General features: G+C 45.2%; 1 protein-coding gene across 1 annotated transcript in view; it reads left to right on the top strand.

Moving 5' to 3' along the window:
• Positions 1 to 214: 214 nt before the first annotated feature.
• Positions 215 to 27,053, top strand: part of CADM4 (cell adhesion molecule 4) — a 384,618-nt gene continuing 357,779 nt past the window's right edge. The window contains exon 1 of the mRNA XM_056544050.1: positions 215 to 347. Within this exon, the coding sequence (XP_056400025.1) occupies positions 251 to 347 (97 nt within the window). The 5' untranslated portion in view covers positions 215 to 250. The remainder of the gene's footprint in view (positions 348 to 27,053) is intronic.

Raw genomic sequence — 27,053 nt, 5'->3', positions numbered from 1 at the left:
AAAAGTGGAGTAGAAGGGGTCTGGGAGGGCAGATGAGTGTGTAGTAGAGGGGTTTAAAAGAGACTTAGGGGTCTGGAGGAGGACTTATTGCTTGTCCGCATTGCAGAGTTTCCACCTGTGAAATTCCACTTGCAGCAGAGTCCCATTGTTTTCAATAGGATTATTCTGCTCTGTGCATACTGGCAGGGTTATAATGATTATTGTTCTCATACAGAGGATGAGGATCGTCTGACAAAGTGAGGAACCAGTGATGTCCGGACATCAGACTCTGCAGAGGAAGAGCTGGAAGAAGACCTGGTGTCTGGACCAAATGAAGAAGAAAAGACACCAGAGAAGACGTCACTCAGGTCACTGATATCATTGTGTGTTGTTTTCCTGGTTGTCCCATCAGAGCTGTAGTCAATTGTAATTTATGCAATAATGATGGGTAAGACTGTGCACCAATCTGTGTCTCTCCAGCTGTTCCAAATCTACAACTCCCATCATGCCTAGAGCTCTCCCGGCATGATACAGCAACTGGAGAGCCACTTGAACCAAGGTGATTTTAGACTATGCAGCCCATTTTATTTTGGTGGGGGTCCGACTGTTGAGACCCCCACCCAAAAAATTATCTGCATAGTCTAAAATGTCCGGGCCTATTTTTGGTCCTTGTTTGGCCGAAGATAAGCACGCCGCTCTGGCCCTTTTAATCTCTGCCTGCAAAGGGTAAGTGGGTGAAAGTCAGGCCAGCCTTGGGCAAATGTAAGAACAAAAAATAAACTTTTAAAGGGGTTATCCAGGAAAAAAACTTTTTTTATACATATATCAACTGGCTCCAGAAAGTTAAATAGTTCTGTAAATTACTTCTATTAAAAAATCTTAATCCTTTCAGTACTTATGAGCTTCTGAAGTTAAGGTTGTTCTTTTCTGTCTAAGTGCTCTCTGATGACACGTGTCTCGGGAACCGCCCAGTTTAGAAGAGGTTTGCTATGGGGATTTGCTTCTAAACTGGGCGGTTCCCGAGACACGTGTCATCAGAGAGCACTTAGACAGAAAAGAACAACCTTAACTTCAGAAGCTCATAAGTACTGAAAGGATTAAGATTTTTTAAGTGCTCTCTGATGACACGTGTCTCGGGAACCGCCCAGTTTAGAAGAGGTTTGCTATGGGGATTTGCTTCTAAACTGGGCGGTTCCCGAGACACGTGTCATCAGAGAGCACTTAGACAGAAAAGAACAACCTTAACTTCAGAAGCTCATAAGTACTGAAAGGATTAAGATTTTTTAAGTGCTCTCTGATGACACGTGTCTCGGGAACAGATTAGAAGAGAAATTGCATTGTAAGGCAGGGTTCATATGGCCGAAAATGTGTGAAATGTCCGCCTGGACAAACATTCCGCACATTTGAATAACCCGAAGGCTGCTAGGACCTCTCGATAATACTTCGTCTCATAGACAGCAATGCACTTCTGAGTGGAATGCGGAGAAAGAATACACAAGTCTATAACTTCTGCGGACGCTGGAATCGTCAATGGGACTCTGCTGCAGCGTAATATCCATGCGGAATATTCCGTCGGAATTCTGCACGTATGCCGTGTGAATATAGACTTAGGAAACAAGGCATGAGGAATTGATCTTCTGCTTTAGGTATCAAAGAGCAGCACCATACAGGGGGGCAGTTTTGATGAGGCCCTTCCATTCTATATATATATATATATATATATATATATATATATGCTCCATTTACGGCCCATTTGCTGTCAGGGCATGCTGCGGTATGTAGTACCGCAATGACTGAACGCTATATAGATTCCACGATGTATTATCGCCATATAAATGACTTATAATCTCCCCATCATTTTTATACCTGTATCTTCCCTATCAGCAGATAAATAATTCTGTCTCCCAACAAAACCATTTAATCCGCACACACGGGCTGCAGTCTCGCCGTCAAAAGCAAAACCGCTTAACCTGTCCCAAATGACATCTCCGAGTCACAACTCTTCAGCGATTCTGATAGAAGGAGCAGAAATTAAAATGAAGTGCCAGACTTAACACCACTCGCTTGGTAAAAAAATGTCTTCATCTCGTGTTTGCTTTACATGTGTATATGCCAGACATTCACAAGATAGCGCGCTGACATCAACACTCCCCGCTCCCATCTGCGCGCTCCCCAGTCCAACAAATCCTCCTTATCCGCACAGAAGATACAAAGACAACACAGCGCGGGTGACTGACGGCTCCAACCCGGATCCTGCGCGGCAGGCGAAATGGAATGAAGACAATTGGTGTCCGCACTGGCAATTGTATTGATAAGGCAGGGATTTACCGTATTTTTCGCCGTATAAGACGCACCGACTTTTCCCCCCCAAAAGAAAAAGTGCGTCTTATACGGCGAAAAATACGGTAAATCCCTGCCTTATCAATACAATTGCCAGTGCGGACACCAATTGTCTTCATTCCACATACACCCCTATCGCGGCGCTCCCTGCGGCCATCAACGGCCGGGACCCGCGGCTAATACAGGACATCATCGATCGCGGTGATGCCCTGTATTAACCCTTCAGACGCGGCAATCAAAGCTGACCGCCGCGTCTGAAGGGAAAGTGACACTAACCCGGCTGTTCAGTCGGGCTGTTCGGGACCGCCGTGATTTCACCGCGGCGGTCCCGAACAGCCCGACTGAATAGCCGGGTTAGTGCTTACAGGACACCGGGGGAGGGACCTTACCTGCCTCCTCGGTGTCTTCTCCGTTCAGGGATCCCCTGTATGGCTGGCGCTCTCCTTCCTCGTCATCACGTCGTCGCGTACGTGCGTCGGCATGCGTAACCACGTGATGGCGGCGACGGAGAGCGAGGATACCCGACTGGCAGCAGAGACGTTCCGGAGCGACAGGGACACGATGGAGCGACATCCAGGGCAGCGGTGACGGGTCCGGAGTGGCGGGGACACGTGAGTATTACCTCCTATGCAGTGGTCTTCAATCTGCCAACGGCTGTCCGGGCATGCTGGGAGTTGTAGTTTTGCAACATCTGGGGGTCCGCAGGTTGAAGACCACTATTGGGTTCAAAATCTTTATTTTTTTAGATTTTGCCCCTAAAAATTGGGTGCGTCTTATACGCCGGTGTGTCCTATAGGACGAAAAATACGGTAATAGAGGAAAATAAAAGTCTAATGACCAGGGGGGCACCATTTGCTTGAAGGTTGTATGTTTAACCCTTAGATGACCCATGTACATCCTGGTCAGGGTGTATGAAGCGTGTTTATTAGCTGAGCTCCCTAATGGCGCTAATGTCGGGCATCGGCAAACTCTCCGATGTCAGGCACTATTTTTTCAGATGCTCTGATCAAAGTCGATTGTGGCATCTAAAGTGGCTAAAATTGTGCTGTCGGCTGATCAAGACTGCCCTGGCACGCTTGCAAGTCCTAATCAGCCTGAATGATGGCGGAAGGGTTCCTTTCCTGCCCCCGTGCCATTTCATCTTGTCCCTGCTGCTTCTCCAGGCCAGAGAAGCAGAGTGCCGATAACACGGATCAATGCTGTGTTTGCCATTGAAAGCTGTAGGTGATAGTTCCCTAGGGGACAAAAAATAAATAAAAAATTGTGAACAAAATAATAAACAAAAGTGTTAATAAATGTGAATAAGCCCCCCTTTTCTGAAGAATTTTTTTTTTTTTAAATTACCCCTTTCCTTTTTCCAAATAAAACAATGTAAACAAAAATAAACATAAAAATAAGTGGTATCTCATAAATGTCAGAACTATTAAAATATAAGGTTATTGACCCAAGTAGGCTTCCAGCCAGGCCTAGTGGAGTACAGCTTCCACATCACATACCTACAGACCTGCACCCTGCTTCTGAGGGAAGAGGCGGGACGGTGTTTCGCCTGATGCGGGATGGAGTTGCGGCTGATGACTGGCGATGTCCTAAAATGGACACCGTACCAGTGAAAGCACTCCAGCCACCTTGACCACTGTCACCCATTCCCTGACCAAAAGAGAACTATAACCCTCAGCATTCCCAGCAGCTCTTCCTAGTTGTTCCATCTGGGCTCCCCCTTGTTGCAGATGAGTAGATCCAGACTCTGGTGACTGCAGGCAGTAATATGCTGATCACAGGAGGATAAGGATTCATGAACCCTTCTATGCACTCATGCATCTACACTTCAGTAATGGCTATTTTATCTGTTAATTATAATAAACTGCTACACTGTTTATGGAAATATATGAGGCCGTCCTGGCCGTGCCCTTGTGTCTGTACTAATGATGTTTCGGTGCTTTGCTTATATGCTTCTACAATTAAAAGGAAGGAAAAAATAGACCAGGGGTTCAGGCTATAATATCCTCACATTATAATCCAAAAAGGAAAAAAATAATAATAATCCAAAGAGAATGAATCAGAACAAATCTACTGTAGATTTTCTCCAGGGGTGTCCATTTTGTCTGGCCTTTCTTCTTGCAGACCTCAGATGAGACCAGTCTCTGTATTAGCAACCTTCTCCTACTGTTCTTAGAGAGGTGGAGCTCAGCTCAATGGGCATGTACCATGCCCATTCAGCTAAACTCCACCTCTAGCCAGCATGGTAATTGTTTGGACAAAATTGAAGCTTATTTTCTTACTAACTTTTGCTATTGCACTCTTAATGGTAAAAAAAAATCTTTCTAATGTACTTTGTTTAAAAAAAAAAAAATGAAGTTTTGTTTTATTTGTGATTAAAAGAGCTGCCACTAGGTGTCTCCCTTCTTGTCCAGAACACATTTTTCCCCATCTCTTGCACAGACTTTGTCCTCCTGCTGGTCTGGAAGAAGTCCAAAATCAGGAAATGCAGTCTGGAGTGCTTAGGGGTGTATGTGCAGTCTTATCCAGTCATAGCTCATCTCACACTGACCTGCTCTGGGCTGTGTGTAGCAGAGTGAGAGAGGAAGTTCTCCCCTGTATGGCTTCAGATGATGTCACACCTGCTGGGGAACACCCCTTCCCAGTCTGTGAATCTGACTGAGACTGAGCAGAAAATACAGAGAAATATCTAGGTAGAAAACTAAGAAATAATAAAAATAAAGGCAGGGGGGTTGTTTATCATGATGGGGGCAGTGACCTGGGGGGATTATAAAATGTAACAAGATCATGAGAGGTACTCTTTAAAGAGTACCTGTCATCAAACCATATTTTCGAAACTAACTCAGATTCTATTCCCTAACTACTGCTAACACCTCTCCTGCCCTTAAAAAAAAAATTCTGAGCTCTAAACGCTGTGTATCATACCATTCCCTTTGCTCACATTGTCTGACCGCACCATGCCTGGCATGCACTTCCTGTGTTTGGACTTCTGCAAGTCCGGGAGGAGACCAAACTAACTGTTTGACTTGTGCAGGGAACAGAACAGAGCCACCTAGTGGCCGATTTTTCAATTATATTACAAACATATAAAGGTTGAGAATTTTAACAGCAAGTAAATAGCAAAGTGGCTTATAATAACATAAAGAACAATATATTAAAAGTTTAGTTTTACAAACCTACCTTATTTGCCCCCTTATAAGTCCCTCTCTAGGCAGGAAAATCACAATGCAATGCTCAAGTATAACAATTTGTTGGAGCTAAGCATTGCATTTAGATGTTCCTGCCTTGAGAGGGACTTATAGTGTTTTGGATGCATTTTAAGTGACCGCTCGAGGTTGATGTCCTGCTTCAAATTAGATTATCTGTGCACGGAGAAAACATACATTGACACAGGACTGAGTCAAAATGGTTCTCTGGTTTATTGTATTGTGTACACACAATATACATTCTTCAGGAGGGCATAGCACATTGTGTAAGCATTCTAATTGGTTAGCAGACTACTGTACGAAAGCATTGCATCATATTTCCTGTGCCAAAAGGGGATGGTCACACAGGGCGTAGTACAGGATTCAACCACCATCTTAGAAAGTTCCACCCATAGAAAGTTCTGCGCCAGTTCATGACATATTATACCATGACAGTGATCTTAATTGTAGAATTTTTTTTTTTTTTTTTAGTTTTCGCAAATTAGGATTTAGTTTTGCATTATAGAGAATAGAGGGACTGTATATGTACGAATATCCACTGCGTCAGTGTTTTTTTCACCAGCAAATTTCATATCCCCCCCCCCCCCCCTCTCTCTATCGACTGCAGCGCTCTATGTGATACGATGGCAATATTCTGTTTAGAAGTCAAGGCTATAAGAATGGCTCAGACTTTACCCGCTCTAAATCACCTGCAGAATCAATCATGGGTCTCTACTAATGACTACTTTATATGCATAAATGCACCGACCCAGCCGGAATGATGGGTGGATTTTGGGTTGGATAAATTCCAGAAAGCAATGTACCATGTCTTCTAAGATTGTATTGCTGGCACCTCGCCTCTGCATAGCTGACAAGGTGCCAGTGTCAAGGAACATGAAACTGGCACAAACATATAAATGGCATGAGAGGAGGAGTCTAAGTATATAGCATATAGCCCTAAGAAAAGAAATGCACTGGTTTACGGCAGTGGCCACCACCCTTCCTTGAGCCCTATGCAGCTATTATAGCAGTAGTAATACTCTACATGGATACCTCTCTCGGCAGCGCCCCTTTGCGCAGGGTCTGGTGGACGCATAAGGGGGGGGGGGGGGACAGCAAGGCTACAGAGGTCATTTCGCACATCTTAGTGCTTCATCGGGCCTCCACGGTCAGGTCTATATCTCTAGTGGGTGAAGATATTGTGCTGGCACTCAGTCCCTGGTGCCTGAGGGGACCTAAAAAAAAGTCCCACTTCCCATAAGAAGACCAGTACTACTACTGTATACAGTTTGTGTGATGGTTGTGGAAGCTTAAGATTACATTTCTGTCTCCATTTGCAAAAGTTTTAGTACCCGAAAACATTTACACAATCTAGTTTTAAAGTTGTACAGTGACCCCCCGACATACGATCATTTCAACATACGATGGCCTCTCAGAGGCCATTGTATGTTGAAGGCATCATCAACATACGATGCTTTTGTATGTCGGGGCCATAGCATAAACGGCTATCCTGCCATTGGTATTCATGCAATTGAATGAGCCGACCAGAGTCAGATAGCATACCATGGTTTTCAGTCCAGTCAGGGGTTATTGGGGGGTATTTATGAAGCACTTTACCCTTGTTTTCTCTGGTTTATTTGGTGCAAAAATTTGGCGCAAAAATGTGCGTTTTTTGCACCTTTTCATTCACGAACATTCCTTTCTTTGGCGGCAGTATGTGTGTTTTCAGTCAGGTTTTTGCAGTGGTCAGGAATTTATGAAAATGCAACTTTTTAAAAAGGCACAAAATTTGGCGCAAACCCATTGAAAAAAAAAATGGCATAGAAAACACGCTCATTAATATAAGTAGACCACCTTGTTATTGAAATATATTATATATAAATATATTTCCTATTAAAAAATACAACTAAGAAAACTTACTTTTTTAAAAATTTGGAAACATTTTTCAATATGGTTAGAATAGACATGTTTAAAAGTCTGGATATTTGGTACACTTAAAGGGGTTATCCAGGAGAAAACTTTTTTTTTTAGATATCAACTGGCTCCAGAAAGTTATTGGGATTAGACCTGAAGAAGAGGGGATCAAGCCCCTTGAAACGCGTAGTCTGTATGTTATATCAATACATTTTGTTTTACCTTTATTATTTTTGTCTGCATCGGTTACTTGGTACATATACCAGACCTACCTGTGCATCGATCAGTAAGAATCCTGGAAGCGAGCGCCGGAACGAGGTCTTTATACTACTCCGTGCATACGGATCACTTCCAAGCTCCAGAAAGTTAAACAGATATGTAAATTACTTCTATTAAAAAAATCTTAATCCTTTCAGTACTTATGAGCTGCTGAAGTTGAGTTGTTCTTTTCTGTCTAAGTGCTCTCTGTTGACACCTGTCTCGGGAACTGTCCAGAGTAGAAGCAAATCCCCATAGCAAACCTCTTCTACTCTGTGCAGTTCCCGAGACAAGCAGAGATGTCAGCAGAGAGCACTGTTGTCAAACAGAAAACAACAACTCAACTTCAGCAGCTGATAATTATTGGAAGGATTAAGATTTTTTTATAGAAGTAATTTACAAATCTGTTTAACTTTCTGGAGCCAGTTGAGATATATATATATATATATATATATATATATATAAAAGTTTTTTTTTTAAAGTTTAACACACAAGGAATCACCTCTGAAAGAGCTTCCTGTAACACTCACCTGTAAGGTGGGTAAATTCACACATGTGACACGTCATGTCATTTTTGAAATTGCACCAAATTTATAGCCCGACTTGCGCCTTTTTTGTAAATTTTGTAAAAAAGCCACCCATGAAAAAAAGGAGTAAAAAAAAAAGCACATACCACAGCCATTATTCATAAATACCCCCCCCCCCCCCCCCCCATTGTCCTTGGCGGTACTGAGACAGAATGAAATGCCACTTACCCTGAGAAGCGTCCGCTCCCTGGCTTCAGTTTATTTCAAGGCGATGGACCAAAACACTGACCTCCATGAATAAATGTTATCGAGTCGTTTCTTTGTCACGCTGTCCTTCATCTGGGATTCTTCAATATTCTTCTAAGTTTATTGAGTCCTCCTCAAGTCTATGATTACATCAGCTATTCCAGGACTTGGAATGAGATACTGTATGTGTGAGGATCACCAGAGGATAACATCTCCCCAATGTGGTTACACTGCGTTGGCATCGCTATTGGCAGATCTGCATAGCAACCTGCTCATCTTAAAGGGGTACTCCGCCCCTAGACATCTTATCCTCTATCCAAAGGATAGGGGATAAGATGTCTGATCGCGGGGGTCCTGCCGTTGGGCATCCTGGTAATCTCCCTGCGTTTGTTTAGAGCGTCGGGTGCAACGCCGTAGGCTCGTGATGTCACAGCCACGGCCCGTTCGTGACGTCACGGCCACACCCCCTCAATGCGAGTCTATGGGAGGGGGCGTGACTGCCGTCACGCCCCCTCCCATAGACTCGCATTGAGGGGGCGTGGCCGTGACGCCACAAGCCGGGTGGGACTGTGGCGTCACGAGCCTCCGCCCCGCATCACCAGTCATCCGGCACGGAGAGAAGTTCGCTCCATGCACCGGATGTGTGGGGTGCCGCAGCCAAGATCGCAGGGGTCATAAACCCATAAACCCATGCGTTCTACAGGAAGAAAAATTATTTATAGGTTGCAAAGATATGTCAGAATTCTGTCACAAATTGCATCAAGAAGTCTTGTTGCTATAGAAAATAGGCTCATAATTTGCGCATACCTGAGAACTTATGAGAAGGGACATCAGGGGGATTTTAACCCCTTAAGGACGCAGGACGTAAATGTACGTCCTGGTGAGGTGGTACTTAACGCACCAGGACGTACATTTATGCCCTAAGCATAACCACGGGCATCGGAGCGATGCCCGTGTCATGCACGGCTGATCCCGGCTGCTGATCGCAGCCAGGGACCCGCCGGCAATGGCCGACGCCCGCGATCTCGCGGGCGTCCGCCATTAACCCCTCAGGTGCCGGGATCAATACAGATCCCGGCATCTGCGGCAGTTCGCGATTAAAATGAACGATCGGATCGCCCGCAGCGCTGCTGCGGGGATCCGATCATTCATAACGCCGCACGGAGGTCCCCTCTCCTTCCTCCGTGCGGCTCCCGGCGTCTCCTGCTCTGGTCTGTGATCGAGCAGACCAGAGCAGGAGATGACCGATAATACTGATCTGTCCTATGTCCTATACATAGAACAGATCAGTATTAGCAATCATGGTATTGCTATGAATAGTCCCCTATGGGGACTATTCAAGTGTAAAAAAAAATGTAAAAAAATGTAAAAGTAAAAGTAAAAAAAAAGTGAAAAATCCCCTCCCCCAATAAAAAAGTAAAACGTCCGTTTTTTCCTATTTTACCCCCAAAAAGCGTAAAAAACATTTTTTATAGATATATTTGGTATCGCCGCGTGCGTAAATGTCCGAACTATTAAAATAAAATGTTAATGATCCCGTACGGTGAACGGCGTGAACGAAAAAAAATTTAAAAAGTCCAAAATTCCTACTTTTTTAATACATTTTATTAAAAAAAAAATTATCAAAAATGTATTAAAAGTTTTTTATATGCAAATGTGGTATCAAAAAAAAGTACAGATCATGGCGCAAAAAATGAGCCCCCATACCGCCGCTTATACGGAAAAATAAAAAAGTTATAGGTCATCAAAATAAAGGGATTATAAACGTACTAATTTGGTTAAAAAGTTTGTGATTTTTTTTAAGCGCAACAATAATATAAAAGTATATAATAATGGGTATCATTTTAATCGTATTGACCCCCAGAATAAAGAACACACGTCATTTTTACCAGAAATTGTACGGCGTGAAAACAAAACCTTCCAAAATTAGCAAAATTGCGTTTTTCGTTTTAATTTCCCCACAAAAATAGTGTTTTTTGGTTGCGCCATACATTTTATGATATAATGAGTGATGTCATTACAAAGGACAACTGGTCGCGCAAAAAACAAGCCCTCATACTAGTCTGTGGATGAAAATATAAAAGAGTTATGATTTTTAGAAGGCGAGGAGGAAAAAATGAAAACGTAAAAATTAAATTGTCTGAGTCCTTAAGGCCAAAATGGGCTGAGTCCTTAAGGGGTTAAAGGGGTACTCCAGTGGAAAACATTTTTTTTTTTTATAATCAACTGGTGCCAGAAAGTTAAACAGATTTGTAAATGACTTCTATTAAAAAATCTTTACCCTTCCAGTACTTTTTAGCAGCTGTATAGGACAGAGTAAATTCTTTTCTTTTTGAATTTCTTTGTTTGTCTTGTCCACAGTGCTCTCTGCTTACACCTGATGCCCGTATCAGGAACTGTCCAGAGCAGGAGAAAATCCCCATTGCCAACCTATCCTGCTCTGGACAGTTCCTGACTGGGACAGAGGTGTCAACAGAGAGCACTGTGGACAAGACAAAAAAGAAATTCAAAAAGAAAAGAATTACCTCTGTAGCATACAGCTGCTAAAAAGTACTGGAAGGGTAAAGTTTTTTTTTTTAATAGAAGTAATTTACAAATCTGTATACAGCTAGGGTTGCCACCTTTCTTGCAAAAAAAATACTGGCCATGGTAATTTGCATAATTAATTATATATAAGCGTAACATCACAGGATACACATATGCGATGGAAATTTTGTCCTATTCTGTCCCCTATAACTTTTAATTCTCCTTATACGGCCTGTATGAGGGTCATTTTTTTGCGCCCCGATCTGTAGTTTTTAACAGGACCATTTTGTGTTTTGATGGGACTTTTTCATCGCTTTTTTTATTAAATTTGGGAGCTGCAGTTAGTTACTAACTACAACTCCCAGCATGCCCTGATACAGCCTGGGGCTCAGCAGCTGCTCCAAACAAAAACTACAACTCTCAGCATGTTGGACTATATAGTAGTATATAGTATAGGTCAGTGTTTCCCAACCAGGGGTGCCTCCAGCTGTTGCAAAACTACAACTCCCAGCATGTTGGACTATATAGTAGTATATAGTATAGGTCAGTGTTTACCTACCTGGGGTTCCTCCAGCTGTTGCAAAACTACAACTCCCAGCATGTTGGACTATATAGTAGTATATAGTATAGGTCAGTGTTTACCTACCAGGGGTTCCTCCAGCTGTTGCAAAACTACAACTCCCAGCATGTTGGACTATATAGTAGTATATAGTATAGGTCAGTGTTTCCCAACCAGGGGTGCCTCCAGCTGTTGCAAAACTACAACTCCCAACAGGTTAGACTATATAGTAGTATATAGTATAGGTCAGTGTTTCCCAACCAGGGGTGCCTCCAGCTGTTACAAAACTACAACTCCCAGTATGTTGGACTATATAGTAGTATATAGTAGAGGTCAGTGTTTCCCAACCAGGGGTGCCTCCAGCTGTTGCAAAACTACAACTCCCAGCATGTTGGACTATATAGTAGTATATAGTAGAGGTCAGTGTTTCCCAACCAGGGGTGCCTCCAGCTGTTGCAAAACTACATCTCCCAGCATGCCCGGACAGCCTGTGGCTCAGCAGTTGCTCCAAACAAAAACTACAACTCCCAGCATGTTGGACTATATAGTAGTATATAGTATAGGTCAGTGTTTCCCAACCAGGGGTGCCTCCAGCTGTTGCAAAACTACAACTCCCAGCATGTTGGACTATATAGTAGTATTTAGTATAGGTCAATGTTTCCCAACAAGGGGTGCCTCCGGCTGTTGCAAAACTACAACTCCCAGCATGCCCGGACAGCCGTTGGCTGTCCGAGCATGCTGGGAGTTGTAGTTTTGTAACAGCTGGAGGTTCTCTGGTTGGGAAACACTGGTATAGTATATGACACAACATTCTGGGAGTTGGGTAAATACCGGCCATTGCATAGACAGTATTTTTTATATAAAAATACTGTCAGGGTGGCCAATATACCGGCCAGGTGGCAACCCTATATATAGGCCATGAACCAGGCCCACTCACTATGCAGACCTCATACCAGACTCCCAGCATTGTATGTAGAACTGGACCTTCCCTATATACAAACCCCAGACCAGAACCCCCTGTATACAGACCACAAACCAGATTCCCACCGTTGTAAAAAATTCATAGATAATATTCCTTAATATCACAAAGCCCGCTCTACTACAACTATACGGTATTTACCTGCTTCCTCTCATACAACTAATGTGTCTAAAAGGGCACAAATTGTTCATCCGATGTCTCATATGGCACAGACAGCTTTGGCGGACCTTGCCATTCACCCCAGCCCTGGCTGAGCCCACACATTTTCCGGCTTTAAATGATTTCATTCACACTGGGGTATTGGGACACAAAGTAAGCATGCAAGACAGGGGTACCCCCCCCCCCCAACACCTCCGACACCCACCGATGGCTGCAGCTAAAAACAAAAAGAAAGATAGCCAGCACATCTACCTAATACACGAGTGCACGCTGCTGTGGCAAATACAATGTATACAAAAAAGAAGGTTGCAGCAGCGCTCTTGGTCAAAAAATGGAGGCTCTTAGTGAACTTTTTGAACAAAACGTGTCCCCAATCCACCCTGCGGAGGTGGGCTTATTTCGGATGCTTAGAGACGGAAGCTTGTGATGTCACGCCCCGCCCCCTCATGATGTCACGCCTCGCCCCCTCAATGCAAGTCTATGGGAGGGGGCATGACGGCTGTCACGCCTCCTCCCATAGACTTGCATTTAAGGGGGGGGGGGGTGACATCACAAGGGGGCGGGCTATGACGTCACAAGCTCCTGGCGCCGGCTCTAATCGTTCAGAACATTTTGTTCCAAATGCTGAGCGGCGGAGTACCCCTTTAAGGTGTGTTGTGTGTAGAAGCCTCAAGGGAAGGCCCAGCTCAAATGTATTCAGTCTAGTTATTCTTCAACATGGAAGTTTATGCCCTGGTGGAGAAAACAACAAGACCTTGACAAATCAATCTACCCGTCTTTCAAGTCAGTATCAACTCATTTGGTGAAAGCACCACAAGTCCCAGCAAGGCAACAGGGCTCCCAAGGGGTTATGCTGCATCCTCTCACTCTGCACCAGACTGTTTATGTATTACCATCCGCACCAGCTCAGTAAAGACAGTTATCCACGTCGGTGCGTTCATTTACTCCCCGTGTCTGGCCCAGGAGAAGCTGTCTCCAACCTCGGACTATGTATAGGACAACGGTGTCCTGGCCTCACAAAGTGACAAAGTATTTCCTAACACCCCCATGGCTACCACACTCTGGTTAAGTGATACTCGATCCTTGGAACTGAAAACTTGAACATGATGCCATCACAGCGTTAACTGGAGACAACCAATCCTCCCAACTCCATGCATTGATGGGATCCCAACACACATTGTCCAGATCTGTCTCAGGTGTGATGGACCTTGTAACTGGTACAGGACTTTTGATTTGCTTGAAGAAGGCTTTGGCAAGATACAGGACACTGAAGAGGCTCGAGCTTGGCCAAGAAGACACACTCCACTAGAGGTTCCGTTCTGTGTCTGTTGGCCTGAACTATACTGGATCTAGGAGAAACACTCTAGGCTAAGCAGCAAATACACTTTTTACTGATTAAACTGACTGGCCTACCCAGCAGGAGCTGAGCTGGGAGATCTTTTTATGGCAAAAACCCTGCATCAGACTGATCTGGTTTGGGTCCAGCCCCCTTGGGAGAGGCTGGTGGACTAGGGGACTCTCCCCACACCCGTCTACAAACTTTTGTTTCAGAGCTTAGCTGGGAAATGTATCATGTGACCAATGCATCACTCATCTGATAACAGTATGCCAACATATGTCATGTGCACCCAGCCTTAGAAAAACATGGCTACTTTTCCCCAAAACAGTTCCACAATAGTCTACAGGTTTTGTATGGTATTGTACCTAAGCCTCAATTAATTCAATGGAACCGAACTGCAATATCAGGAACAACATATGGCCAGGCATGGTGCTGTGCTGGGGATTTTACAGGCTGAACTTGACTATATTGGGGTCTGATGGGTTTCCAACATGGTGTCCGACGCTCAACCTGACAAAATAGTGCAGCATGTTTTGCTATTTTGTCCAGCAGTCTTGTACTTAAGACCAAGGAAGTCTCTTCTTATTCTTCATGTTCTTGATGCCCTGAGTCTCCTGGTAGGTGCCATATTTATTTTACCTGCATTCTCAGGCTATAGTATAGATACAAGAGCTCATGGTATCCTACTGGTGCCCAAGGTGTCCTAGCAATGTGCTGATCCATATCATATCATAGTAAAAGCCAGATGTTGACAAAGGTCCTAATGACTAAATGGTGTCCAGTAGTATATGTGGCAATAGTACTGCTGTGTGCACATTTTATGGCGGTTTTATGTTAGCAAAGTATAGCCCTATTATTTAGGCACATTTATCATTTGCTTTACACCACTTAAAAGATTTCTGATTTCTGACCCCTACAATCTCCCTGCTGCACCCGGCGTTCGTCTAGAACAGTGCTTCCAAAACGCGGTCCTCAAGTTCCCCAACAGGTCATGTTTTCTGTATCACCTGTGAAAGACTAAGGAAATCCAGAAAACATGACCTGTTGGGGGGACTTGAGGACCGCGTTTGGGAAACACTGCTCGAGAGCATCGGGTGCAGAATCGGAGGCTCGTGACATCATGTTCACGTCCTGTTCGTGATGTCATGGCCATGCCCCCTCAATGCAAATCTAAGGGAGGGGGCGTGATGGCTGTCATGCCCCCCTACCATAGACTTGCAATGAGGGGGCGTGGCCATGATGTCACGAGCAGGGCGTGACTGTGACGTCACGAGCCTCCGCATCGCCAGTAATCCAGCATGGAGCGAAGTTCACTCCGTGCAACTGGATGTCTGGGGTGCCGCAGCCAAGATCGTGGTGGTCCCCAGCAGCGGAACCCCCACAATCCGACATCTTATCCCCCATCCTTTGGATAGGGGATAAGATTTCTAGGGGCGGAGTACCCCTTTAATGTTCAAAATGTCCCTGCAAATTTTGCACAATTAAATTTTTTGCACAATTTTTTTTGCACAATTTTTGGTAGAACATCTTTCAAAGTTGTCTACTGTTTGGTGCACCGTACACCACTATTTGCAGGGGAGCTGTATTTTGTTATTTGCGCAAAATGAATTTAGAAATGTTATTATTTTCTTTTTTTGTGCAAATCTGCTTTTTTTTTGCACAGGTGTACGACCACGTACAAATGTGTCAGATGCCAAAGCACAAAGCTTAAACCTATCTCTGCAGCTCACTGGTTTTTATAATTGTGCAGAATTTATCAAGTCTGTGCACCATTTTGATACATTTTGAGAAACTGTGTAAAAAATACACAAACAGCGGTAAAATCTCTACAACTTCACACTAACATTAATAAATGCCCCCAGTATGTATTCTTGAAGTCTATTGTTATATTATTTGGTCACTACTGCATTGTATGGCACTAACATCTCTTGATAGCACTGCCACTATAGAGCTGTAATATTTTGGATACTACAGCCCTGTATCATATAAAGTGACCAATTATATGACCGCAGTATGTTGGCATTATTTTGGCAGCGTATAATAGTGTTATTGGAGCATCGGGGGGCATTGTATGGTGCTGATGGGTATTCACCATATGGCACTATAGAGCAGTTTTATTAGGTCATTATATGGCCATATTATCCGGGGTATACCGTTGACCATCTCTTGGTATTTCTTCCTATTAACACTTTGCCCCATGACTCCTACATAGCTGCTGTAGAAATTCGGGTCTCCGCATAGCAGAACCTATAAGTCTCTCTAGGAAACGGACCTCACACAGAAATGCTGCCTGAATCTACAAGGAGATGTGAAATGAGATTCTTTTTGTGGTTCAAGATTCAATGATGAGGGGTGGAGGGCGCACTTATTTTGTAGTTTCCCTATTTGGATGGAGACTTCACAGCTCTCGTGGACACACAATAGAGCTAGATTTCATACCGTCTTGGAGGTGACAGTAATGGGTACTTGCCCATTACTGCAAATGACACGTGCATTGTTCGGAGTAGGTGCACTCCACAGAGGTGGTACATTAGCAGAAGCCTGTGATGTCAGGGAATAGAAACCTCAAAAATACATTTCTGACACAACAGAAACCAACCTTAATACAACTCAGGGGCAATTCTGCTGCAGGGTTTGGCCCGAAAATGAATTGGTTGAGATTATCAGGACTATGTTGCTGAATATAGTCAGCCGGAGTAGAAGCCTACGATACAATCTGCTGGCTGAAACGCGTGATATACTACCTACAAAATACACAAGGAAAAAAAACAAACCACTTGATGCATTAGAGCATCTGGCAGCAGGCGGCAGGTCATCTGCAAGCTCCATGTAAACAGGACGCAGAATAGTGTCGCTTGTTTATTATATTCAAATGATGGTTCTGTAATTCTCATACTGCAGGTATAAGACTGGGTTCGCACTTGGTATTCCATTCATCATCGGAGCAGACCAGTCTCTAATAGTGCCCTCACTTTAAAGGGGTACTCCGCTGCTCGGCCTTTGGAACAAACAGTTCCGAACGCTGGAACTGGCGCTGGGAGCTTGTGATGTAATAGCCCCGACCCACTCATGATGTCACTCCCCGCCCCCTCAATGCAAGTCTATGAGAGGGGGCGTGACGGCAGTCACGCCCCCTCCCATAGACTTGCATTGAGGGGGCTGGGGCTGACGTCATGAGGGGGCAGGCTATGATGTCACAAGCTTCCGGTGCCGGTTCAGCGCTCGGAACATACCTGAAACATACCACCTCTTATCAATGTGACTGTGTGACTATGTACATGTATTTATTGCCATCTCTCTTGTAACTGGCTAAACGTAATGTAATGCAAGAGTCAATGCTGTAATATTAACTGTTATCACTAGATTTTGCTGTTATTGTAGAAAGAAGGGAGGTTAGATAACGATCTGTTTCCAGGAAGTGAGTCAGTGTGTGGCCAAGCCACATGGCTGCTAGGTTTTGGTGGTTTGGAAGCCAAAATGGGCTTTTTTTTTTATCATTAAAGGCTGGAGACCCAGAAAGTTGTCAGAGTCACAGAGGCCTATGGAAACATTGCATACTGAGACAGATAGCGTGCTTTGAGAAACCCACAGATGCTTGCAGTGTCCCACTACCTGTCTACAAGCTGCTAAAGTATATAGGTTGTAGTCTGCTGTAGATTGCCTGCTGTCTGTTTGATCCTGTTTGGATATTGTGAGTTAAGGTATTAAGTCGTGCAGTTGTTAACTTTCTTTGTACTGCCACGACTGATGGATGTGTGTGAGAATTGGGTCACATGACTTTCTCTCAGACAGGCTTCTTCCTAGAAGCCTCCAGAAAGTTCTGTGGGAGGAATCTTCTAGTCTAACCTTCTCTCTCCAGAGGGCTGAAACCAATTACAGTCAGTTTAGGCCTGGCCAGAGAATTGAGAGGTTGTGTCTCCTGTTGCTGTTGGGGGCGAACCATGGCCTTACCAGAAAAAGAGAAGTTCTTGTGAGTTTATTGTCTGACCACAGTGCTCTCTGCTGACACCTCTGTCCATGTCAGGAACTTCCTCTATAGCATACAGCAGCTGATAAGTACTGGAAGGATTAAGATTTTTAAATAGAAGTAATTTACAAATCTGTTTAACTTTCTGGCACCAGTTGATTTGAAAAAAATATATATTTTCCACTGGAGTACCCCTTTAATGCAATCCCCCTTTCTGACCTGAACCTAGCGTTGACCAGTATAGAGGTCCCCACTTCTCTGCCTTGCACACACATTGACCTGAATACAAGTTGTAGCAGCCGGTGCGTTGTTCCAGAGACTCCTGCTCGTATATAATCTCAATCTTTTCTACGTAATTAACATTGAATATGCTCTTAATCCTGGATAAATAACAAGTATATACCAGAGTATTTAATCTATTATCTGACTTATTTACTTCTCTGCGTGATGCATGCACAGCGCCCGGAATATTAAGAATGCTGTAAATATTAGCAACAAAAGATGCATATACTTCCCGTCTGCCCTGAATGTTGAGCGAATTTACAGTAAATGCGGCCAAATCTGCACCCGCCGGCTCGGCCATGGAGTGCTATAGTCTGCATAAATAATTTCTGCTTTCAAAGTGGTCCGGGTGTCTGAAAAAGTCCATGAGGACAGTCTAAGTTCTCCTAGGCCAGTATCCGTCTTTTCCAAGCACCCAAAGCACTTTGAATTTGGCACTTATTTATACAGACGAAAGTAATCAATGGCCAAACCGGAGGGTTCCGGTCCGGCCTTATTTGATGTACCGTATTTTTCGCCGTATAAGACGCATTTTTTTCTTCCCGGTGCGTCTTATACGGCGAATACACCCCTATCGCGGCGGTCCCTGCGGCCATCAACGGCCGGGACCCGCGGCTTATACAGGACATCACCGATCGCGGTGATGCCCTGTATTAACCCTTCAGACGCGGCGATCAAAGCTGACCGCCGCGTCTGAAGGGAAAGTGACACTAACCCGGCTGTTCAGTCGGGCTGTTTGGGATCGCCGCGATTTCACCGCGGCGGTCCCGAACAGCCCGACTGAATAGCCGGGTTAGTGCTTACAGGACACCGGGAGGGACCTTATCTGCCTCCTCGGTGTCTTCTCCGTTCAGGGATCCCCTCTATGGCCGGCGCTCTCCTTCCTCGTCATCAAGTCGTCGCGTACGTGCGTCGGCGTGCGTAACGACGTGATGGCGGCGACGGAGAGCGAGGATACCCGGCCGGCAGCAGAGACGTTCCGGAGCGACGGGGACACGGCGACAGCGATGGAGCGACATCCAGGGCAGCGGTGACGGGTCCGGAGTGGCGGGGACACGTGAGTATTACCTCCTATACCAGTGGTCTTCAATCTGCGGACCTCCAGATGTTGCAAAACTACAACTCCCAGCATGCCCGGACAGCCGTTGGCTGTCCGGACATGCTGGGAGTTGTAGTTTTGCAACATCTGGAGGTCCGCAGGTTGAAGACCACTATTGGGTTCAAAATCTTTATTTTTTTAGATTTTGCACCTATAAATTGGGTGCGTCTTATACGCCGGCACGTCCTATAGGGCGAAAAATACGGTACTTTTGCTTAATGCTATTACAGTACTGGGGAATGTAGCTGCAGGAAATATATCTGCCCAGCCCTGTGGTGACAGGTATCTATTAATCTGGACCTGGAAACCTGCATTTAATGTAGGGGTGTGCGGTGTCCCACTAGGACCTTCTATGTGCCTTGACACGCCATGATGTTTAATGCTGTGAAGTGTTGAAATAATGTCCCTTTTATTCAGGCAATAGTGACAAAGCGAAGTTTCCCATCACCGAAATTGTAGGAACCTTCAAGAAGGGAGGCGGAGCTTAAACTATCCCAACCCTCTCTTCAAAGAAGTGTGTTGTTTAAGGGGTACTCCGGTGCTTAGACATCTTATCCCCTATCCAAAGGATAGGGGATAAGATGCCTGATCGTGGGAGTCCCGCCGCTGGGAACCCCTGTGATCTTGCACGCGGCACCCCATTTGTAATCAGTCCCTGGAGCGTGTTCGCTCCGGGTCTGATTACCGGCGACCACAGGGCCGACGGCGCGTGACGTCACGCCTCCGCCCCCGTGTGATGTCACGCTCCGCCCCTCAATGCAAGACTATGGGAGGGAGCATGATAGCTGTCACGCCCCCTCCCATAGGCTTGCATTGAGGGGCGGAGCGTGATGTCACACGGGGGCGGAGGCGTGACGTCACGCGCCGTCGGCCCTGTGGTCGCCGGTAATCAGACCCGGAGCGAACACGCTCCAGGGACTGATTACAAATGGGGTGCCGCGTGCAAGATCACGAGCGTCCCAAGCAGCGGGACTCCCGCGATCAGGCATCTTATCCCCTATCCTTTGGATAGGGGATAAGATGTCTAAGCACCGGAGAACCCCTTTAAGTGCAAAGCAGTGAAACGAGAGGATAGTCCGAGAATCTCACAGACCTGGATTAGGCCCCAGGTCTGGCATACCTAAAGTGCTCTTTATTTTTAAGGAACTTCACCCCGCAGCTGGGAATTGTAGTGAAGGACTTGTGCACCCCACAGCCAGGAGTTGCACTGTTTGAGACTAACTGGAGAGGAATTGTATGTCAAGCAGTAATTTGCCCCCTCCCATAAACTTGCATTGAGGGGGCAGGGTGTGACGTCATGAGGGGTGGGGCTATGACATCACAAGCTCCCGCCGCCGGCTTTAAGCGTTCAGAACATTTTGTTCCAAATAATGAGCGGTGGAGTACCACTTTAAGTCTGATTCATACTCAAAGACTCTTTAAAAAAAAAAAAAGAATGTGTTCATCTACTTTTGCTAACAAGTAGCCATGAAATGATGTCTTCTATTGATTTGAACCTCACCATCAAGGACACCATGGCTTATTCCAGTCAAGAGTCATTCACACAAGGAGTACCCTGGCGGACTACTACTACCACAATTATCATCATAAAGTACAAACCCCCCTCAGTACTGTGCCAGTCTTAAAGGGGTACTCCGCTGCTCAGCGTTTGGAACAAACTGTTCCGAACGCTGTAGCTGGCGCCGGGAGCTCGTGATGTCACAGCCATTACGCCCCCTCCCATAGACCTGCATTGAGGTTGCGTGACATCATGAGGGGGTGGGGCTGTGACATCACGAGCTCCCGGCGTCGGCTCCAGCGTTCGGAACAGTTTGTTCCAAACGGTGAGCAGCGGAGTACCCCTTTAAGAATGTGGGAGGTTTGGTGGGAAGACCCTATCTACTGTGATCAGACAAGACACCTGAGGACTACAACCTCCACCATCTAGAGATCCCACTGGGCCTCTGCCATCACATGCCACTCCCAGTTTGCTGCAGGTATTCATATACAGCGAGTATAGCAGGCGCCAGTAGAGAAGCTGGTGATATACAGTATCTTGTATTTCCATCCACTTTTCTCTATTGAATGGAGATTTCTAAGTGATGGTATGGCACATAATGTATCATCTGCTTTTTTTATGCTGATATACGACTTTTATGCTGAGATATGATCATTTAATAGACCTGAGGCTGCTCTCCTGAGTCAGATGACCATAGAGGCATCCTAAGCTGAGATTGGGCCCATGGAGAAAGGTGGTCCATATCAGGTGGGCTACAGCCCGTATTCTAAACAGTGAGAACCTGTGCAGTGGTTTGACCCACATGGAACCAGGTGGTCTAACCCCTTCCCGACCTATGACATACCTGTACGTCATGGGTGGCAAGGTGTTCCCGACTCATGACATACAGGTACGTCATGAACATTACTGCCGCTACTCGCGGCACCCCGCAGCGCCCGGAAAGATGGTGGCTATCACTGATAGCCAGCCATCTTACCGTGCGACCACGGGGGGTTTCATCCCCCACCCCCCCCAGCGATCGCTGCTATCAGCTGGTCAAATCTGACTAGCTGATAGCAGCGTTTCGCTATGAAAATCCTTAGCAGCGGGGTGTGTGAGTCCCGATCACGGGGATCGGGACATACACCGCTCTGCTAAGTGTCCCTGACCCGTCCCCCGGCGTCACTTACCCGTCCGAGCGGTGTCCCGAGCGGTCCCGGCGCGAGCGACTTCCTCTATGCGGTCCCGGCGGCGCTGCGTCCCGGAGGTGAGTTTGCAGCAGCAGTGCGGCATCTTCATTGGCAGCAGTGAGATCGCCGTAAAGCGATCTCACTGCTGCCTCTGAGAGTTTCAAAACTGCAACTCCCAGCATGCCCAGACAGCCTTTGGCTTTCTGGGCATGCTGGGAGTTGTAGTTTTGCAACATCTGGAGGCCCACAGTTTGGAGACCACTGTATAATGGTCTCCAATCTGTGCTCTTCCAGATGTTGCAAAACTACAAATCTCAGCATGCTCAGTCTGTCCAGGCATGCTGGGAGTTGTAGTTCTCTAACATCTGGAAGAGCACAGATTGGAGACCATTATACAGTGGTCTCCAAACTGTGGACCTCCAGATGTTGCAAAACTACAACTCCCAGCATGCCCAGACTGCCCAAGCATGCTGGAAGTTGTAGTTCGGCAACATCTGATCCTTCAGATATTGCCGAACTACAACTTCCAGCATGCCTGGGCAGTCTGGGCATGCTGGGAGTTGTAGTTTTGCAACAACTGTAGGCACACTAGTTGGGAATCATTGTCCGTTTCCTACCTCAGTGCCTCCAGCTGTTGCAATTGTTGCAAAACTATAACTCCCAGCATGCACTGACAGACCATGCATGCTGGGAGTTGTAGTTTTGCAACAGCTGGAGGCACACTGGTTTGGAAACACTAAGTTTGGTTGCAAAACACTTGAAAGTTTATTACTTAACTTAGTGTTTCCAAACCAGCGTTCCTCCAGCTGTTGCAAACCTACAACTCCCAGCATGCACGGACAGCTCAAGGGCATGCTCGGAGTTTGCAACAGCTGGATGTTTGCCCCCCCCAATGTGAATGTACAGGGTACACTCACATGGGCGGAGGTTTACAGTGAGTGCTGCAAGTTTGAGATGGCGCAAATTTTGCGCTGCAGCTCAAACTTCCAGCGGCAAACTTGCTGTGAACCTCTGCCCATGTGACTGTACCCTAAAAACACTACACTACACTGACACTAACCTAAAATAAAAAGTAAAAAACACTACATATACACATACCCCTACACAGCCCCCCTCCCCCCAAAAAATGAAAAACGTCTGGTACGCTACTGTTTCCAAAACGGAGCCTCCAGCTGTTGCAAAATAATAACTCCCAGTATTGCCGGACAGCCATTGACTGTCAAGGCATGCTGGGAGTTTTGCAACAGCTGGAGGCACCCTGTTTGGGAATCATTGGCATAGAATGCCCCTATGCAAATCCCTAATTCAGGCCTCAAATGCGCATGGCGCTCTCTCACTTTGGAGCCCTGTCGTATTTCAGGGCAACAGTTTTGGGACACATATGGGGTATCGCCGTACTCGGGAGAAATTGCCTTACAAATTTTGGGGGGCTTTTTCTTCTTTAACCCCTTATGAAAAGGTGAAGTTGGGGTCTATACCAGCATGTTAGTGTAAAAAAATAAATTTTTTACACTGACATACTGGTGTTGCCCTATACTTTTCATTTTCACAACAGGTAAAAGGGAAAAAAGACCCCCAAAATTTGTAACGCAATTTCTCCCGACTATGGAGATACCCCATATGTGGGCGCAAAATGCTCTGGGGGCGCACAACAAGGCCCAGAAGGGAGAGTGCGCCATGTACACTTGAGGCGATTTGCACAGGGGTGGCTGATTGTTACAGCAGTTCTGACAAACGCAAAACAATAAATATCCATATGTGACCCCATTTTGGAAACTACACCCCTCACGGAATTTAATAAGGGGTGCAGTGAGCATTTACACCCCACTGGTGTATGACAGATTTTTGGAACAGTGGTCTGTGAAAATGAAAAATAAAATTTTTGATTTGCACAGTCCACTGTTGCAAATATCTGTCAAACGCCAGTGGGGTGTAAATGCTCACTGCACCCCTTATTAAATTCCATGAGGGGTGTAGTTTCCAAAATGGAATCACATGTGGGGGGGGGGGGGTCCACTGTTCTGGCACCATAGGGGCTTCCTAAATGGGACATGCCCCCCAAAAACCCTTTCAGAAAAACTCACTCTCCAAAATCCCATTGTCGCTCCTTCCCTTCTGAGCCCTCTACTGTGCCCGCCGAACACTTTACATAGACATATGAGGTATTTTCTTACTCGAGAGAAATTGGGTTACAAATTTTAGGCTGATTTCTCTCCTTTTACCCCTTGTAAAAATTCAAAAATTGGGTCTACAAGAAAATGCGAGTGTAAAAAATGAAGATTTAGAATTTTCTCCTTCACTTTGCTGCTATTCCTGTGAAACACCTAAAGGGTTAAAACACTTACTGAATGTCATTTTGAATACTTTGGGGGGTGCAGTTTTTATAATGGGGTAATTTATGGGTTATTTCTAATATGAAGACCCTTAAAATCCACTTCCAACCTGAACTGGGCCCTGAAAAATTACGATTTTGAAAATCTTGAGAAAAATTGGAAAATTGCTGCGGAACTTTGAAGCCCTCTGGTGCCCTCCAAAAGTAAAAACTTGTCAATTTTTTTATGCAAACACAAAGTAGACATATTGTATATGTGAATCAATATGTCATTTATTTGGAATATCCATTTTCCTTTCAAGCAGAGACTTTCAAAGTTAGAAAAATGCTACATTTTCAAAATTTTCATGAAATTTTTAGATTTTTTGCCAAGAAAGAATACAAATATCAGTGAAATTTTACCAATAACATAAAGTAGAATATGTCACGAAAAAACAATCTCGGAATCAGAATGATAAGTAAAAGCATTTCAGGGTTATTAATGTTTAAAGTGACAGTGGTCAGATTTTCAAAAAATGCCGGGTCATGAAGGTGAAAATGGGCTGGGTCATGAAGGGGTTAAGGTATGGTGATGTTGACCAGATGTGGGCCCATATTTTATTCCTCACTATAGAGCCCTTTTACCTCTGTGTGTGCCCCTGCAAATGATAACATGTTCTCTTCCAATCAGGTGAAGTGTGGTCATAATGACCTCATGTGGGTCCAAACAACACCATGTGCTCCCATCAATGTTACTATTCAAGCTTGGTGGGATGTAGACATTGTTGTGTTTGGTGGAATGGATCCTTATAAGATCTCCATAATAATAATGCTGCCTCTGATAGACACAAGAAATATGGTCATCGGACTCTGTAGTGCAGACTCAGGCTTAGGGCTTATAACTTATCTCAGCTATGAATGGGGTGGAAAGTGACATTGGACGCCAAGACCATCAGAAAAAGACTAAAAGAAAAAGTCTTGGATTAACAGCGAAGAAGAGGAGAGAGACAAAAATGTTTATTTATAGGGGGTGAGGTGTTTAAAGGGGTACTCTGCCCCTAGACATCTTATCCCCTATCCAAAGAATAGGGGATAAGATATCTGATCGCGGGGGTCCCACCAATGGGGACCACTGTGATCTCGCCTGCGGCACCCCAGACATCCGAATCACGGAGCGAACTTCTCTCCGTGCTGGATGACTGGCGATGCAGAGGCTTGTGATGTCACTGCCACACCCCCTCAATGCAAGTCTATGGGAATGACGGTTGTCAGATTCCCTTTAAAGTAAAAGTACTCATAATTGGTATCGCCGAGTACTAGAATTAAAGTATCGGTATTCGTACTCGGTCTTAAAGAAATGGTCTCGGGACATTCCTACAATATATCAAAAGTTTTTGTATCTGACTGTGCTCATTTAAAGTAGAATATGTCACAAAAAAACAATCTCGGAGTCAGAATAAACTGTGAAAGCATCCCAGAGTTATTAATGCCTGGTCTGGCATACCTAAAGTGTTCGTTATTTTTATGGAACTGCACCCCGCAGCTGGGAATTGTAGTGAAGGACTTGTGCACCCCACTGCCAGGAATTGCACTGTTTGAGACTAACTGGAGAGGAATTGTATGTGAAGTAGTAATTTGCTTGACTGTAGAAACCTGATTACTAAAGTCTAGAGAAAAACTGAACATTTTGATAATCTGCTCCAGCCTCATTAAAGAAGTTATCCAGGCAAAACTTTTTTTTATATATCAACTGGCTCCAGAAAGTAAAACAGATTTGTATATGACTTCTATTTAAAAATCTTAATCCTTTCAGTACTTTTATCCAAAAGCATAGGGGATAATAAGTCTGATCGCGGGGGTCCCGCTGCTGGAGACCCCCGTGATCTCGGCTGTGGCACCCCAGAAATCCGGTGCACGGAGCGAACTGTGCTCTGTGCCGGATGACTGGCGATGTGGGGCGGAGACTCGTGACGTCACCGACCAGCCCCGCTAGTGACGTTATGGCCATGCCCCCTCAATGCAATTCTGTGGGAGGGGGAATGACGTCCGCCACGCCCCCTCCCATAGACTTGCATTGAGGGTGTGTGGCCGTGACGTCATGATTGGAGCGTGGCCGTGACATCCGGCGCTGCACCCGATGCTCTAAACGAATGCCGGGTGCATCAGGGAGATCGCGGGGGTCCCACCACTGGATAGGGGATAAGATGTCTATGAGCTGAGTACTCATTTAACCATAAAACAGGCTGATGTAAAGTGAAGTCTAGTAGGACAGTAGTGTGAGAATTGATCTTAGTAACAGTAATAAATGCAGTCAGCTATATTCCAGCAAACAAGGTAGTACTCGGTCTTAAAAAAATGGTCTCGGGACATTCCTACAATATATCAAAAGTTTTTGTATCTGACTGTGCTCATTTAAAGTAGAATATGTCACAAAAAAACAATCTCTGAGTCAGAATAAACTGTGAAAACATCCCAGAGTTATTAATGCCTGGTCTGGCATACCTTAAGTGTTCGTTATTTTTATGGAACTGCACCCCGCAGCTGGGAATTGTAGTGAAGGACTTGTGCACCCCACTGCCAGGAATTGCACTGTTTGAGACTAACTGGAGAGGAATTGTATGTGAAGTAGTAATTTGCTTGACTGTAGAAACCTGATTACTAAAGTCTAGAGAAAAACTGAACATTTTGATAATCTGCTCCAGCCTCATTAAAGAAGTTA

Source organism: Hyla sarda, chromosome 10 (genome assembly GCF_029499605.1).
Source record: "Hyla sarda isolate aHylSar1 chromosome 10, aHylSar1.hap1, whole genome shotgun sequence".
NCBI classification, from domain to species: Eukaryota; Metazoa; Chordata; class Amphibia; order Anura; family Hylidae; genus Hyla; species Hyla sarda.
The sequence above is the reverse complement of the archived record's forward strand: the minus strand, read 5'-3'. Positions and strand labels throughout refer to the sequence as shown.